The following is a 14,604-nucleotide window of genomic DNA, read 5'->3' on the forward strand; positions in this document are numbered from 1 at the left end:
GTGTGTGTGTGTGTGTGTGTGTGTGTTTGTTGGATGAGTGAGTAAATTAATGATAGATTTTTTTAGAGATATTTGAGAGAGCAGTACAACAAATCAAGCACAAGATGTAGAACGCCCATGCTCTCGTAAAAACTACGTGCGGAAAGCTCAGTGAACGATCAAATACACTTTGCAGCGATATTTTATACACGCTGCAGAAAAAAGTAAAGATTCGTTCTGTAGCGTACGGTATTTCTTTCCTTAAGTTTTGGAAGTATATCGATGAGTAGGCAGCAGACTAGGTGAAGACTATCTCTGTAATGGAAATGCTCTCCACTCAGTATTTAAGTAGCTTATTATTTGCAGACATACATATATGTTAAAAAAAGCTTGTATTTGCGTGTATGGTATTCGTAGTTCTGCAACGATTTTACCGTTCAGTTTCGTAATACTGGAAATTTCCATACTTGTTTCACCTCAGTGATACATAAGAATTTTGGGACACATTTGAAAAGTTAGATAAGAAGTAGGAAAACTCTCGTAGATAAACACGATGCTCTACTGGAAATTACACATATGCAATGGTTTGCACGTTGAAGTAATATAGAGTGTCTTTTTTTCGTTTTATGAGATGTAATTTCATTTTACTTGTCGCTTACATGATTAGTGATGGTCAGATGTTGTTAAGCAAGAAAGCCTGCCAGTACTCACGTGTGAACAAGCACTCAGAATACCGCGTATCTGAATAATGTCGAAGAAAATTTGTTTCATTCCAGTCAAAAGAACTTTCTCGGAAATTATGTAGGGAGCCAAGCACAATACTATTCTTATGGATCAAAGTAAGCTAACGATACAGTAGCGGCTGTTCTAGTTGGCTTTAATTTCCTGTTTTATTATTTTAAGTGTATCGCTTTGTATACTTAAAAAACGTCACACTATTAAAGCGAGTATGTTTGCGTGTGTGAGCGCGCGCCTGTGTGTGTGTGTGTGTGTGTGTGTGTGTGTGTGTGTGTGTGTGTGTGTGTGTGAGTGAGTGCGCGCGTATTTATGTATTGTTGTTGTTGTTTTTGATACTGCTGTTAGTTTTGAGTAGCATACTCCGCTCGAACCCGCAGTTTCCTGGGCTAGTCCTATTAACAACATGATGTTCAAATGTGAGTGAATTCCTACGGAACCAAACTCTTCAGGTCATCGGTCCCTAGACTTACACAATATTTAGCTAACTTAAACTAACTTATGCTAAGAACAACACACACATCATTGCCCGAGGTAGGACTCGAACCTCCGGTGGAAGTGGCCGCGCAGTCCGTGACATGGCCCCCTAGACCGCGCGGCAACAACATAATAAGAGAAACGAGTGTCTAGATTAGTCGTAGTTCACCTATACCATACCGCCCACTAGTGCGGTAGGCGCCAGGGATTTTAAAAACATTCCATAAAAATTTGGTGTAAAGTATTTGGCAAGTTATGATTATTATATGCTTTGACGTGTTGTAACTCCACTTAATAATTTTTATAAAGTAAAGTTACTTCCTTACTTTATAAATCACCATTATCGTGGAGCCGGTGGCCTACTGGAAAATTTTACTCTTAACAGAAATTCAAAAATGCCCAGTAGGTAGGAAAAGCTGATTACTCCTGGTCTATGCGCCCCGGTGTTCCCATGATCCCTGCGTGAGATATGATATTGCTACAGTAGATCTGTTGCACAGTTTTCGTCGAATGTCTGTTCTTTAAATTTAGAAAACACTGTTTTGCCAAATCGTGTTGCCTTTCCTCCAGAGATCCCTATTTGAGTTCCCTGAGTATCTCTCGACAAGTTTCGATCTCAACAGCGCATCTCTGGATTTATTCAGCATCTGGGGTGTAGCCCTGCCAGTAAGCACTGCAGGTATTCAAGAACTAGCTCCTTTACAGATGCTCCGCACCTTCCTGGAAGGCTTCCAACAAAACTTAAGTCTTCCAATAGCCATTCATAATACTGATTTTTTTTGGTTGGCCCATGTCATAAATTCAAACGATGTGTCGGGCTCCAGGAGTTACCCACTGTTCTTTGATTAGTATCACATAATTTCCCATTGTCACGGGAAACATCTCATCTATATATAGAAAAAAATTATGATATCGAGGGCGCAGATTTCAAGATGTCATGTATTAAGGCTGACACTTCGTCTACTTTAGTTAACTTTAGTTATCAATCAATTTTTATTACGGCCTCAGTGGACCAAAAGAGCCATTGTCAGTAATAGTCAGTCATCTTTTGAATAGTTCTAGCTACTGCGCTATGTATGTTATGGATATTTTGGCTACGGTGCACTACAGTATCGGCGGATTTTCGTTGCGTTCTGCTGTTAAAAATTAGTTACATTTCTTGCAGGTAATTACGTCATAGCATATAGCATATTATCACAAGTAGTAGTCTCTTTTTTCCGAATGTGTCACAATTTCTGAGGTTGTGGATGGCCTGAGTTTTTACAAATATGTGACTTTTTTCCGAATATGTCACAATTTTCAAGGTTTTGGTCCAGCAGGAGCCTAAGAGCACAGTTCAAATTGCTGCGAGTGAAACAAAATACCAGGCGATTAAATTGCTGCAAGCGAAAGTAAATCTCTGCTATTTTCATTTACGAAGCGAAGGATATTACAAACGAGAATCTCTCTGGCTACCTACATGTGACTCATGATCCGTCGTGTTGACTTTCCTTCATTCACCAAGCGAATCGTTTAAAAAAAAAAAAAAGACACAGACAGTACGCCGTTGGAAAACAGTGACGTTTCTAGACGCTATATCTCGTGATTATCGGCACAGTCATTCGTAATAGTTGAAGAGCTTCCTAGATGGAATTTACTAATTAATATTGTCAGTGAGCAATTTGATTTGACCACAAAACTTTCATCTTCCTTATCGGTGAAAACGTTCAAATTTCACCTACCCTTCGAATTATTACATGCCTCATGACACAATTTAATTTGCGGTTCAAGTGTGTATTGAGGTAGAAACTTTTCATATTATTTTAGTTCACATAATTATGCTAAATAAAATCAGTCTGAGGAGCAGCAGCTAATACACTACTGGCCATTAAAATTGCTACACCAAGAAGAGATGCAGATGATAAACGGGTATTCATTGGACGAATATATTATACTAGAACTGACATGTGATTACATTTTCACGCAATTTGGATGCATAGATCCTGAGAAATCAGTACCCAGAACAACCACCTCTGGCCGTAATAACGGCCTTGGTACGCCTGAGCATTGAGTCAAACAGAGCTTCGATGGCGTGTACAGGTACAGCTGCCCATGCAGCTTCAACACGATACCACAGTTCATCAAGAGTAGTGACTGGCGCATTGTGATGAGCCAGTTGCTCGGCCACCATTGACCAGACGTTTTCAATTGGCGAGAGATCAGGAGAATGTGCTGGCCAGGGCAGCAGTCGAACATTTTCTGTATCCAGAAAGGCCCGTTCAGGACTTGCAACATGCGGTGGTGCATTATCCTGCTGAAATGTAGGGTTTCGCAGGGATCGAATGAAGGGTAGAGCCACGGGTCGTAACACATCTGAAATGTAACGTCCACTGTTCAAAGTGGGCGTCAATGCGAACAAAATGTGACCGAGACGTGTAACCAATGGCACCCCATACCATCACGCTGCGTGATCGCCAGTATGGCGATGACGAATACACGCTCCCAGTGTGCGTTCACCGCCATGTCGCCAAACAAGGTTGCGACCATCATGATGCTGTAAACAGAACCTGGATTCATCCAAGGAAATGCCGTTTTGCCATTCGTGCACCCAGGTTCGTCGTTGAGTACACCATCAAATGGTTCAAATGGCTCTGAGGACTATGGGACTTAACTGCTGTGGTCATTAGTCCCCTAGAACCTAACTAACCTAAGGACGCCACATACATCCATGCCCGAGGCAGGATTCGAACCTGCGACCGTAGCGGTCGCGCGGTTCCAGACTGTAGCGCCTAGAACCGCTTGGCCACTCCGGCCGGCTGAGTACACCATCGCAGGCGCTCCTATCTGTGACGCAGCGTCAAGGGTAACCGGATCCATGGCCTCCGACCTGATAGTCCATTCTGCTGAAAACGTCGTCGAACTGTTCGTGCAGATGATTGTTGTCTCGCAAACGTTGACTCTGGGATCGAGACGTGGCTGCACGATCCGTTACAGCCATGCGGATAAGATGCCTGTCATCTCGACTGCTAGTGATACGAGGCCGTTGGGATCCAGCACGGCGTTCCGTATTACCCTCCTGAACCCACAGATTCCATATTGTGCTAATAGTCATTGGATCTCGACCAACGCGAGCAGTAATGTCGAGATACGATAAACCGCAATTGCGATAGGCTACAATCCGACCTTCATCAAAGTCGGAAAAGTGATGGTACCCATTCCTCCTCCTTACACGAGGCATCACAACAACGCTTCAGCAGGCAACGCCGGTCTACTGCTGTTTGTGTATGAGAAATCGATTGGAAACTTTCCTCATGTCAGCACGTTGTAGGTGTCGCCGCCGGCGCCAACTTTGTGTGAATGCTCTGAAAAGCTAGTCATTTGCATATCACAGCATCTTCTTCCTGTCGGTTAAATTTCGCGTCTGTAGCACGTCATCGTCGTGGTGTAGCAATTTTAATGGCCAGTAGTGTATTACATATGATCGTGAGTATACTACCTGTCTCATGACAATTTAATTTACGGTTCAAGTATGTAATGAGGTAGAAAAATTTCATATTATTTTAGTTCAGATAAACGTATTTAACAAAATCTGTCTGAGGAGTAGCAGCTAATATTTTACTTTTTTTTGCATGAGATGTCGCATGTTTGTTGTCATATTGGGTGATTGTTTTATGTTTCACTTGCGTTATGAGGATGCGGTTCTAACTGAGACTTTTCTCTCTTCTGTGTTTCAGAAAGCAACTACGGAACCTTTTTGTAAAAAACCAAAAAAATAGTGATAAACCCCACCAGCAACATGCACATCGAAGTGCAAGTAGCACTCAACTTCGTCATTTCGTACCTGTACAACAAGCTGCCGAGGCGGCGCGTCAACATCTTCGGCGAGGAGCTGGAGAAGGCCCTGAAGGAGAAGTTCGAGGGCCACTGGTACCCGGACAAGCCGTTCAAGGGCTCGGCGTTCCGCTGCCTCAAGACGGGGGACCCCGTGGACCCGGTGCTGCAGCGCGCAGCCAGGGAGGCCGGCGTACCGGTGCACGACGTGCTCGACAACCTGCCCCAGGAGCTCGCCGTCTGGGTCAGTAGCGCGTCTCTGCCAACTAGAACCAGTGTTGGGAATGAAGACGACATTTTCATCCCGAAACAGTTCATTTTTGTTGTATTCTTGTTCTATAACCGAATTCTTTACAGACGAATGGAAAAACTAGTAGAAGCCGACCTCGGGGAAGATCAGTTTGGATTCCGTAGAAATATAGGAACACGCGAGGCAATACTGACCCTACGACTTATCTTAGAAGCTAGAGTAAGGAAAAGCAAACCTACGTTTCTAGCATTTGTAGACTTAGAGAAAGCTTTTGACAATGTTGACTGGAATACCCTCTTTCAAACTCTGAAGGTGGCAAGGGAAAATTACAGGGAGCGAAAGGCTATTTACAATTTGTACAGAAACCAGATGGCAGTTACAAGAGTCGAGGGACATGAAAGGGAAGCAGTGGTTGGGAAGGGAGTGAGACAGGGTTGTAGCCCGATGTTATTCAATCTGTATATTGAGCAAGCAGTAAAGGAAACAAAAGAAAAATTCGCAGTAGGTATTAAAGCCCATGGAGAAGAAATAAAAACGTTGAGGTTCGCCGATGACATTGTAATTCTGTCAGAGACAGCAAAGGACTTAGAAGAGCAGTTGAACGGAATGGACAGTGTCTTGAAAGGAGGATATAAGATGAACATCAACAAAAGCAAAACAAGGATAATGGAATGGAGTCGAATTAAGTCGGGTGATGCTGAGGGAATCAGATTAGGAAATGAGACACTTAAAGTAGTAAAGGAGTTTTGCTATTTGGGGAGCAAAATAACTGATGATGGTCGAAGTATAGAGGGTATAAAATGTAGACTGGCAATGGCAAGGAAAGCGTTTCTGAAGAAGAGAAATTTGTTAACATCGAGTATAGATTTAAGTGTCAGGAAGTCGTTTCTGAAAGTATTTGTATGGAGTGTAGCCATGTATGGAAGTGAAACATGGACGATAACTAGTTTGGACAAGAAGAGAATAGAAGCTTTCGAAATGTTGTGCTACAGAAGAATGCTGAAGATTAGATGGGTAGATCACATAACTAATGAGGAGTATTGAATAGAATTGGGGAGAAGAGGAGTTTGTGGCACAACTTGACAAGAAAAAGGGACCGGTTGGTAGTACATGTTCTGAGGCATCAAGGGATCACCAATTTAGTATTGGAGGGCAGCGTGGAGGGTAAAAATCGTAGAGGGAGACCAAGAGATAAACAGATTCAGAAGGATGTAGGTTGCAGTAGGTACTGGGAGATGAAGAAGCTTGCACAGGATAGAGTAGCATAGAGAACTGCATCAAACCAGTCTCAGGACTGAAGACCACATCAACAACAACAACAACAACCGATCCAACTCTTTTACTGATGATGAGGTCCCATACTCCGAGGAGCGTAGGGGACGATGCGGGAGACCCGCACCGCCGTACTAGGCAAGGTCCTAGCGGAGGTGGGTTGCTATTCCCTTCCTCCGACCGTAATGAGGATGAATCATGATGATGGAGACGACACAACACACAGTCATCTCGAGGCAGGGAAAATCCCTGACCCCGCCAGGAATCGAACCTGGGACCCCATGCGCGGGAAGCGAGAACGCTACCACACGACCACGGGGTGTGGTGTTATGTAATTCTCGTAATCGATTTCGAAATTACACAATTTCATCTTCAGACATGCATCTGACAGCACAATTCAACCGAATGATAGAAGCACATAAAGTGATCCAAAACGTAACCACATCGAAAATTTGTAAAGCTGCCTATAGTGGAGAAGGCAGAAGAAGAACCCTGATATCTCGCAGCTCTGTTGCCAGCTTTCAACTGCGAAACGCTACCGCTGCAGGCGAAACAGTAGCCGTCTACATAGCTGTGGCAACACTGAAGCATTTCCATAGGGACGTTTACAAGATCGCGCTACGTAATTGATTAAGCCTGTGAAGCTGCCACGCCCAGCCCACTGCAACTCTCTGGGTTCAACTTATTCCGACTCAACTGTGGTTTGCATTTTGCATCACGTTACATATTTCTGTGGTTCGGATCAGTTGGAGTGCTACAAGCCCGTCCGACGGTGAAATTGCATACTCTGTAAACCGATTATGTGAATTACAAACATCAAAAACACAGCTAAATGATTTATCCAAGAACAGTACGTTGTACATCTACATTTACACTCCGCAAGCCACCCAACGGTGCGTGGCGGAGGCACTTTACGTGGTACTGTCATTACATCTCTTTCCTGTTCCAGTCGCGTGTGGTTCGCGAGAAGAACGACTGTCGGAAAGCCTTCGTGTGCGCTCGAATCTCTCTAATTTTACATTCGTCATCTCCTCCGGGGGTATAAGTAGGGGGAAGCAATATATTCGATACCTCATCCAGAAACCCACCCTCTTGAAACCTGGACAGCAAGCTACACCGCCATGCAGAGCGCCTCTCTTGCAGAGTCTGCCACTTGAGTTTGCTAAATATCTCCGTAACGCTATCACGCTTACCAAATAACCCGTGACGAAACGCGCCGCTCTTCTTTCGATCTTCTCCATCTCCTCTGACAGCCCGACCTGGTACGGATCCCACACTCATGAGCAATACTCAAGTATAGGTCGAACGAGTGTTTTGTAAGCCACCTCCTTTGTTGATGGACTACATTTTCTCAGGACTCCCCCAATGAATCTCAACCGCCTTACCAACAATTAATTTTATATGGTCATTCCACTTCAAATCGTTCCGCACGCATACTCCCAGATATTTTACAGATGTAACTGCTACCAGTGTTTGTTCCGCTATCATATAATCATACAATAAAGGATCCTTCTTTCTATGTATTTGCAGTACATTACATTTGTCTATGTTAAGGTTCAGTTGCCACTCCCTGCACCAAGTGCCTATCCGCTGCAGATCTTCCTGCAATTTTCTAATGCTGCAACTTCTCGGTATACTACAGCATCATCCGCGAAAAGCCGCATGGAACTTCCGACACTATCTACTAGGTCATTTACATATATTGTGAAAGGCAATGGTCCCATAACACTCCACTGTGGCACGCCAGAGCTTACTTTAACGTCTGTAGACGTCTCTCCATTGAGAACAACATGCTGTGTTCTGTTTGCTAAAAACTCTTCAATCCAGCCACACAGCTGGTTTGATATTCCGTAGGCTCTTGCTTTGTTTATCAGGCGACAGTGCGGAACTGAATCGAACGCTTTCCGGAAGTCAAGGAAAATGGCATCTACCTGGGAGCCTGTATCTAATATTTTCTGGGTCTCATGAACAAATAAAGCGAATTGGGTCTCACACGATCGCTGTTTCCGGAATCCATGTTGATTCCCACAGAGTAGATTCTGGGTTTCAAGAAATGACATGATACGCGAGCAAAAAACGTTAATGAAATACAGCTGAACGTTCCTAGGGCTCCATCCATGAAGATTAATCACAAAAATATTCTTCTTATTTTGTCAGCCCAGTGCGCTTATGAGCGAGTTTTATTGGCAAAAAGTTGAATTTCAGGTTTTTCTTTCGTTTTTGTGTAAAATAAAGGTTACAGTAGCCAGGAAAACTTGTTTCAGGTATGCTGCGAATGTACTAATTGACTGCTGCTATTAATTCAGCCCAAACATCCACGGTAGCAGAAAAGTGTTTCCTTGCTATAGTTTCTTAAAGAGTGCTGTGATTGAACACTTGTTTGACAGGGCGGCACTGTAACAGAAACGTGAAGACACAGCAATAAATGCCGGCCGCGGTGGTCTAGCGGTTCTAGGCGCGCAGTCCGGAAGCGCGCGACTGCTACGGTTGCATGTTCGAATCCTGCCTCGGGCATGGATGTGTGTGATGTCCTTAGGTTAGTTAGGTTTAAGTAGTTCTAAGTTCTAGGGGACTGATGACCACAGTAGTTAAGTCCCATAGTACTCAGAGCTATTTGAGCCATTTGAACCATTTGAACAGCAATAAATAACAAATAACATTTAATACGAGTATGTTACAAAATGATAACTTTAGTCCAGTTTGATATGTGGCTCTACATGTTCTAAACCTAAAATAATGAAATATAAATAATTTTAATTTTAACTTTAATAATCAACAGCCTCAGCTGCACCGTTTACCTAGAATTTACCTAGTTTTCAGACGGGATAACCCAACCTTCTTCAGAATAACCGTAACTACCGTTTGTCCATAGTGGACTAAACTACAAATCCATAAATTATCGTCAGACTGTAAAACTTACCTGGAACTGCCTCGGCTGGTTCCAGTACAGCACTCGTGGCTGCCGCATTGCGGTCGCGAAGTGGGGCCGAGGCAGTTCCAGGTAAGTTTTATAGTCTGACGATAATTTATGGATTTGTAGTTTTAGCTTGACGATGTCCACTATGGACAAACGGTAGATACCGTTATTCTGAAGAAGGTTGGGTTATCCCGACTGAAACCTAGGTCAACTCTAGGTAAACGGTGCAACTGAGGCTGTTGATTATTAAAGTTAAAATTAATATTTATACAGTTACTGACAGGGCCGCGAAATGTTGAAGATACATCATTTTGCTGTCAGTTGGCAGTCTATGATATTGTCACTAACAAACAGAAATCGTACAGACACTCTTGATCGTTCTGTTACTCCATAACTAGCAGCTGCTAAGCCAGAATGTAGTCTTTACAGTAATATACTGAGCTGGCTGCAGGCACTTAACTGAACTGTCTAACTGCTTGATAGTAACTCTCTGAGTGTCTGCGCCGCACCGTGTTTTGGTGCTTGTGGGCAGAAGTACTTCAATGTCCACCAGCACGAGGCGGAAGCAATGTGGTCCGCAATTGTCAGAGCTTCCAAAGGCGGATGTCTACGCTATCGGCGGACGCACATCACACGCTGAAGGAACTGGCACGGAACCAGGAAGAGGTCCACGTTTGTGAGCTCATCTGGAGGCTGCTGCAAGGAACTTACAGGCGCCAGTGGTTGTGACTGCATGATGGCGGCATCTGGTCAGATACACAACATGGCAAACATCTTTTATAGCCATACAATTATGACGTGTTGAATTTTGACTTTCGAGTAGGCGTCTCTCAAAGTGATTATCTACAGACTTCTCTGGATTCACAAAGTAAATAACATTCAGTTTCGAGACTGAATATCATATCTCTGATTCTCCACATATTTATGTGGTTTTACGGTGCGAATCCCGTTCAGTTCAGAACACACACTATCACTCAGGTGCCCTAAAATAACATCCATACCTGAAGGTTGGTTGGAAGCATTTGTAATGGTGGTTATAATCTCGCTTAATCCTGAGTGGAATGGTTGGGAAAGCAGTCATTTTGTGCACTGCAGCTCTGCAGAATCTACAGGTTACGGAAATAACAAACTGTGAATATAAGTGTGGAGGTGCTAACAAGGAAACCTCCCTATCGCACCCCCCTCAGATTTAGTTATAAGTTGGCACAGTGGATAGGTCTTGAAAAACTGAACACAGATCAATCGAGAAAACAGGAAGAAGTTATGTCGAACTATGAAAAAAATTAATAAAATATACTAACTGAATAGTCCATGCGAAGATAGGCAACATCAAGGACAATGGAAGTGAAGGAGCGCCGTGGTCCCGTGGTTGGCGAGAGCAGCTACAGAACGAGAGGTCCTAGGTTCAAGTCTTGCCTCGAGTGAAAAGTTTAATTTTTTATTTTCAGTTTATGTGACAAACTCTTATGTTTTCATCACTTTTTTGGGAGTGATTATCACATCCACAAGAAAACCTAAATCGGGCAAGGTAGAAGAATCTTTTTACCCATTCGCTAAGTGTACAAGTTAGATGGGATATTCCTGTCATGTGACGCACATGCCGTCACCAGTGTCGTATAGAATATATCAGACGTGTTTTCCTGTGGAGGACTCGGTTGACCTATGACTTTGCGATCAAATGTTTTTGGTTCCCACTAGAGAGGCACGTCCTTTCGTCTACTAATCGCACGGTTTTGCGGTGCGGTCGCAAAACACAGACACTAAACTTATTACAGTGAACAGAGACGTCAATGAACGAACGGACAGATCATAACTTTGCGAAAGTAAAAGTAAAATTTTCAGTCGGGGGAAGACTAGAACCAAGGTCCTCTTATTCCTCAGCTACTCACGCTAACCACGGGACCACGGCGCTCCTGATCTCACATTCTCCTTGATGTTGCTTATCTTGCGCATGGACTACTCAATTTGTATATTTTACTTATTTTTTTCATAGTTCCACACAACTTCTTCCTGTTTTCTCGATTGATCTGTGTTCAGTTTTTCAAGGCCTATCCACCATGCCAACTTATAACTAAATCTGAGCGGGGTGCGATGGGGAGGTTCCCTTGTAAGAAAGAAAACAAGAAAGAAGAGAAAGCAGAAACAGAAATAGCAGAGACAAAGACAGTAATATACAGAAAAAGTCTATGCATAGGGCGTGTTATGGAGTGTATGTTTGTATATTATAAGGTGTGCTGATTCGCGATACTGTGGCCGAGCGGTTCTAGGCGGTTCAGTCCGGAATCGCGCAACTGCTACGGTCGGAGGTTCGAATCCTGCCTCGGGCATGGGTGTGTCTGTGATGTCTTTAGGTTACTTAAAAGACATCATAGTCGCTGTTGATTGTATAAAATATTTATTGTTACTATTGCAATTTCGGCCTTATGGCCGTTTTCAAGTAACACTGCAAAGTTACCTAAACACAAAAATACAAAAGTGAAGCACGGGGTGTATATAAATAATTAAGCAAACATTTCATTAATAAAGTAGCTCAATTATAAAAACTGGAGATAAATGTACATTACTTACATTCTGTCAGAAAATAAAACTATCTGACGTGAGTACATGTCGTCGTTCGTTTTTTTTTTTTTTTTTTCTTTATTGTCATTTTGAAACCTGTATACAGGCAGGCCTGCAGCAGCATACTAAGCCGCTCTTTGGCCGCAGAGAAACACAAAGATACAATGAAGACAATTAGAGAAAAAGGATGGTGGACACATAAACGGAGACAAACACGTTTTAAAATACAAGGTGCCGTTGACGGGCGTAGAGTCCAAGATAAAATTGTTCAGACACTTGGACACAGACAGAAACGAAAATTGTCACACGTGAACGTAGGTGCACAAAACGAATAACACTGAACCACTTAAGCACAAAACGACGGCACACACAGAACAAGAGGCGTTGATCTCCAGCGCGCAAATGTTCACTAACCGTGTAGGAGTCCGGGGACCTGCCAAGAGAGGAGGAGGGGGGGGTAGGAGAGGGAGAGGGGAGAGCAGATGCCATTGGCAGGGGAGACGGGGGGAAGGGAGGAAGGGGGAGGGGATGTGCGGGGGAAGAGGGGTGGAGGGAAGGGATGGGGGAAAAGGAAAAGGAAGGGAGGGAGGGTGCCTAAAGGAAAGGACACAGGAAGTGGGGGGAGGATCAAAGTTGATAGGAGGGGTAGATGGAGGGGAGGAGGACATCATCAGGGAGGGGAAGCTGGTGGAGGCCACCTTGGGAGAGGGTAAGGAGGGTGGAGAGATGGAGACCGGGTGGGATGTGGGAATACAGGTGCGCCAGCGGGCGGGGGTGGGAGAGGATGGGTGAGACAAGCGGATGAGGAAGATCGAGTTTGCGGGAGGTGTACAGGATCCGTATCCTTTCAAGGAAGAGGAGGAGGTGGGGGAAGGGGATGAGATCGTACAGGATCCGCGTGGGGGAGGAGAGACGGATGCGATAGGTGAGGCAGAGAGCATGGCGTTCAAGAATGTCGTCGTCAAAATGCAGCCTTTTGACTGTGAGAGTCCCACAAGATCTGATGAGTACGACACTTATTACATCTTAATATGTTGTTAAATATATACTGAACTGTCGATGTTACCATCGTTCTAATAATCTATCACTCATACAAGTTCAGGTGCACTGACAACATGTGGAGCTAAGTCAGTTGGCGTGAAAATACATTTACTAAAGATACTGCCTGTGCAGGTACCAAAGACAGTGCACACCAAGGACACAACTTATATGCTTTATATCGAAAGTCTTTTCATCTGTCGACATCATACAGCTTACTAAATAGTGCTATGATTGTAATGGGCAGTAGGATAGGATGGGAATATTAATTATAGCATAATAGGGGATAATACATGTGTTATCTGTTAATAAGCTCTCACATATATGACTGTGAATCCCAACCATGAGAAGTTAATCTTTAGGTTAGTTAGGTTTAAGTAATTCTAAGTTCTAGGGGACTGATGACCTCAGATGTTAAGTCCCATAATTCTCAGAGCCATTTGACCCCTCCCCCCCCCCCCTTTTTTTCGCGGTACACATCTCGTTTATTAAGCACAAGACACTGGTTACACAAAATACAAACACAATACTCGACTTCAAGTCCCGACATAGTGGACTGTGAGGTGTAGGTTAGTATCCTTCCAGCACAGCAAACCTCACAGAGACAAGATCCGTCGCAGTGGTCGCCGTATAAATACCACAGTGTCTGAGCGCCGATGGTGAACATCGCAGAAGTAGTCCTGCGGTAGGTGTGTTGGGTTCTTTATTCAGAGTCGGAAGAGGCCGATCGGCGTCGCGCGGTCCTACGTGGAGCTGGAAGCCAGGTTCCTAGCTCGTAGCGCCGCTCGCGGTGCAAAAGGCGTGACTTGAGTTCTGCTGCTGGTGGAACGAATCACTGGATACAGCAATGTGAATTTTGCATGCCATTTTTAAAATACTTTTCTCCTTATCTTAAATTTTTTGTAATGTAAAAGCACCTTTTCTCAAAACCTACTTGTTAAAATTCGATGGAATTTTGAGATCAGCTTCTTGTTACTTCCAGGCCCCAAGCATTACACAGCGAACCAGTTTTGCAATTTTTACCACAGCAGAGAGACAAAAAAATTGAAGTTAAAAAATATAATGGCTGCAAACATAAAAATAAATGTACAGCAACAGAAGCAGCACAGCTTTGTTTCATTACATCATTTGTTCGACATTATTATGACTAAATTATAAGGTTCACTCTTCTCCCGTTAATACCTTTTCACAAAAGGTACATCAGTAATTCAACAGTTGGAACGAAGCTCGTCACATTGAGAAGCTGTACGCTGATAACAACGCAACACTGAATTACTGTCGTTAACGAGATTACTATGTGTGTAGTTTTTAAGAAAAATTCTAGAGTAAATGGCAACAAAGGTTACGAGACCGTGAATTTTAAATATTTGGGAACTCTATGGTCAAAGGTATATACACTTTTCCCAGCATCCTGACCACTTTTTAGTAAAATAGAAACTGTAAAGTTTCCTTAAATACGCTCGTATTGCGACAATGAACTCATCTGAGCAATGAAATACGCCAAGCCGCGCCATGTTTCGGTGTCAATAATAAATTATAGGTTTCCCTATCATTGACTGGATAAGTC

At 43.5% G+C, this 14,604-nt stretch overlaps 1 protein-coding gene across 1 annotated transcript in view; it reads left to right on the forward strand.

Moving 5' to 3' along the window:
• Window positions 1–14,604, forward strand: part of LOC124616998 (protein Tob1-like) — a 168,606-nt gene that overhangs the window by 125,114 nt on the left and 28,888 nt on the right. The window contains exon 3 of the mRNA XM_047145270.1: window positions 4,905–5,245. Within this exon, the coding sequence (XP_047001226.1) occupies window positions 4,967–5,245 (279 nt within the window). The 5' untranslated portion in view covers window positions 4,905–4,966. The remainder of the gene's footprint in view (window positions 1–4,904; window positions 5,246–14,604) is intronic.

Source organism: Schistocerca americana, chromosome 1, assembly GCF_021461395.2.
Source record: "Schistocerca americana isolate TAMUIC-IGC-003095 chromosome 1, iqSchAmer2.1, whole genome shotgun sequence".
Lineage (NCBI taxonomy): Eukaryota > Metazoa > Arthropoda > Insecta > Orthoptera > Acrididae > Schistocerca > Schistocerca americana.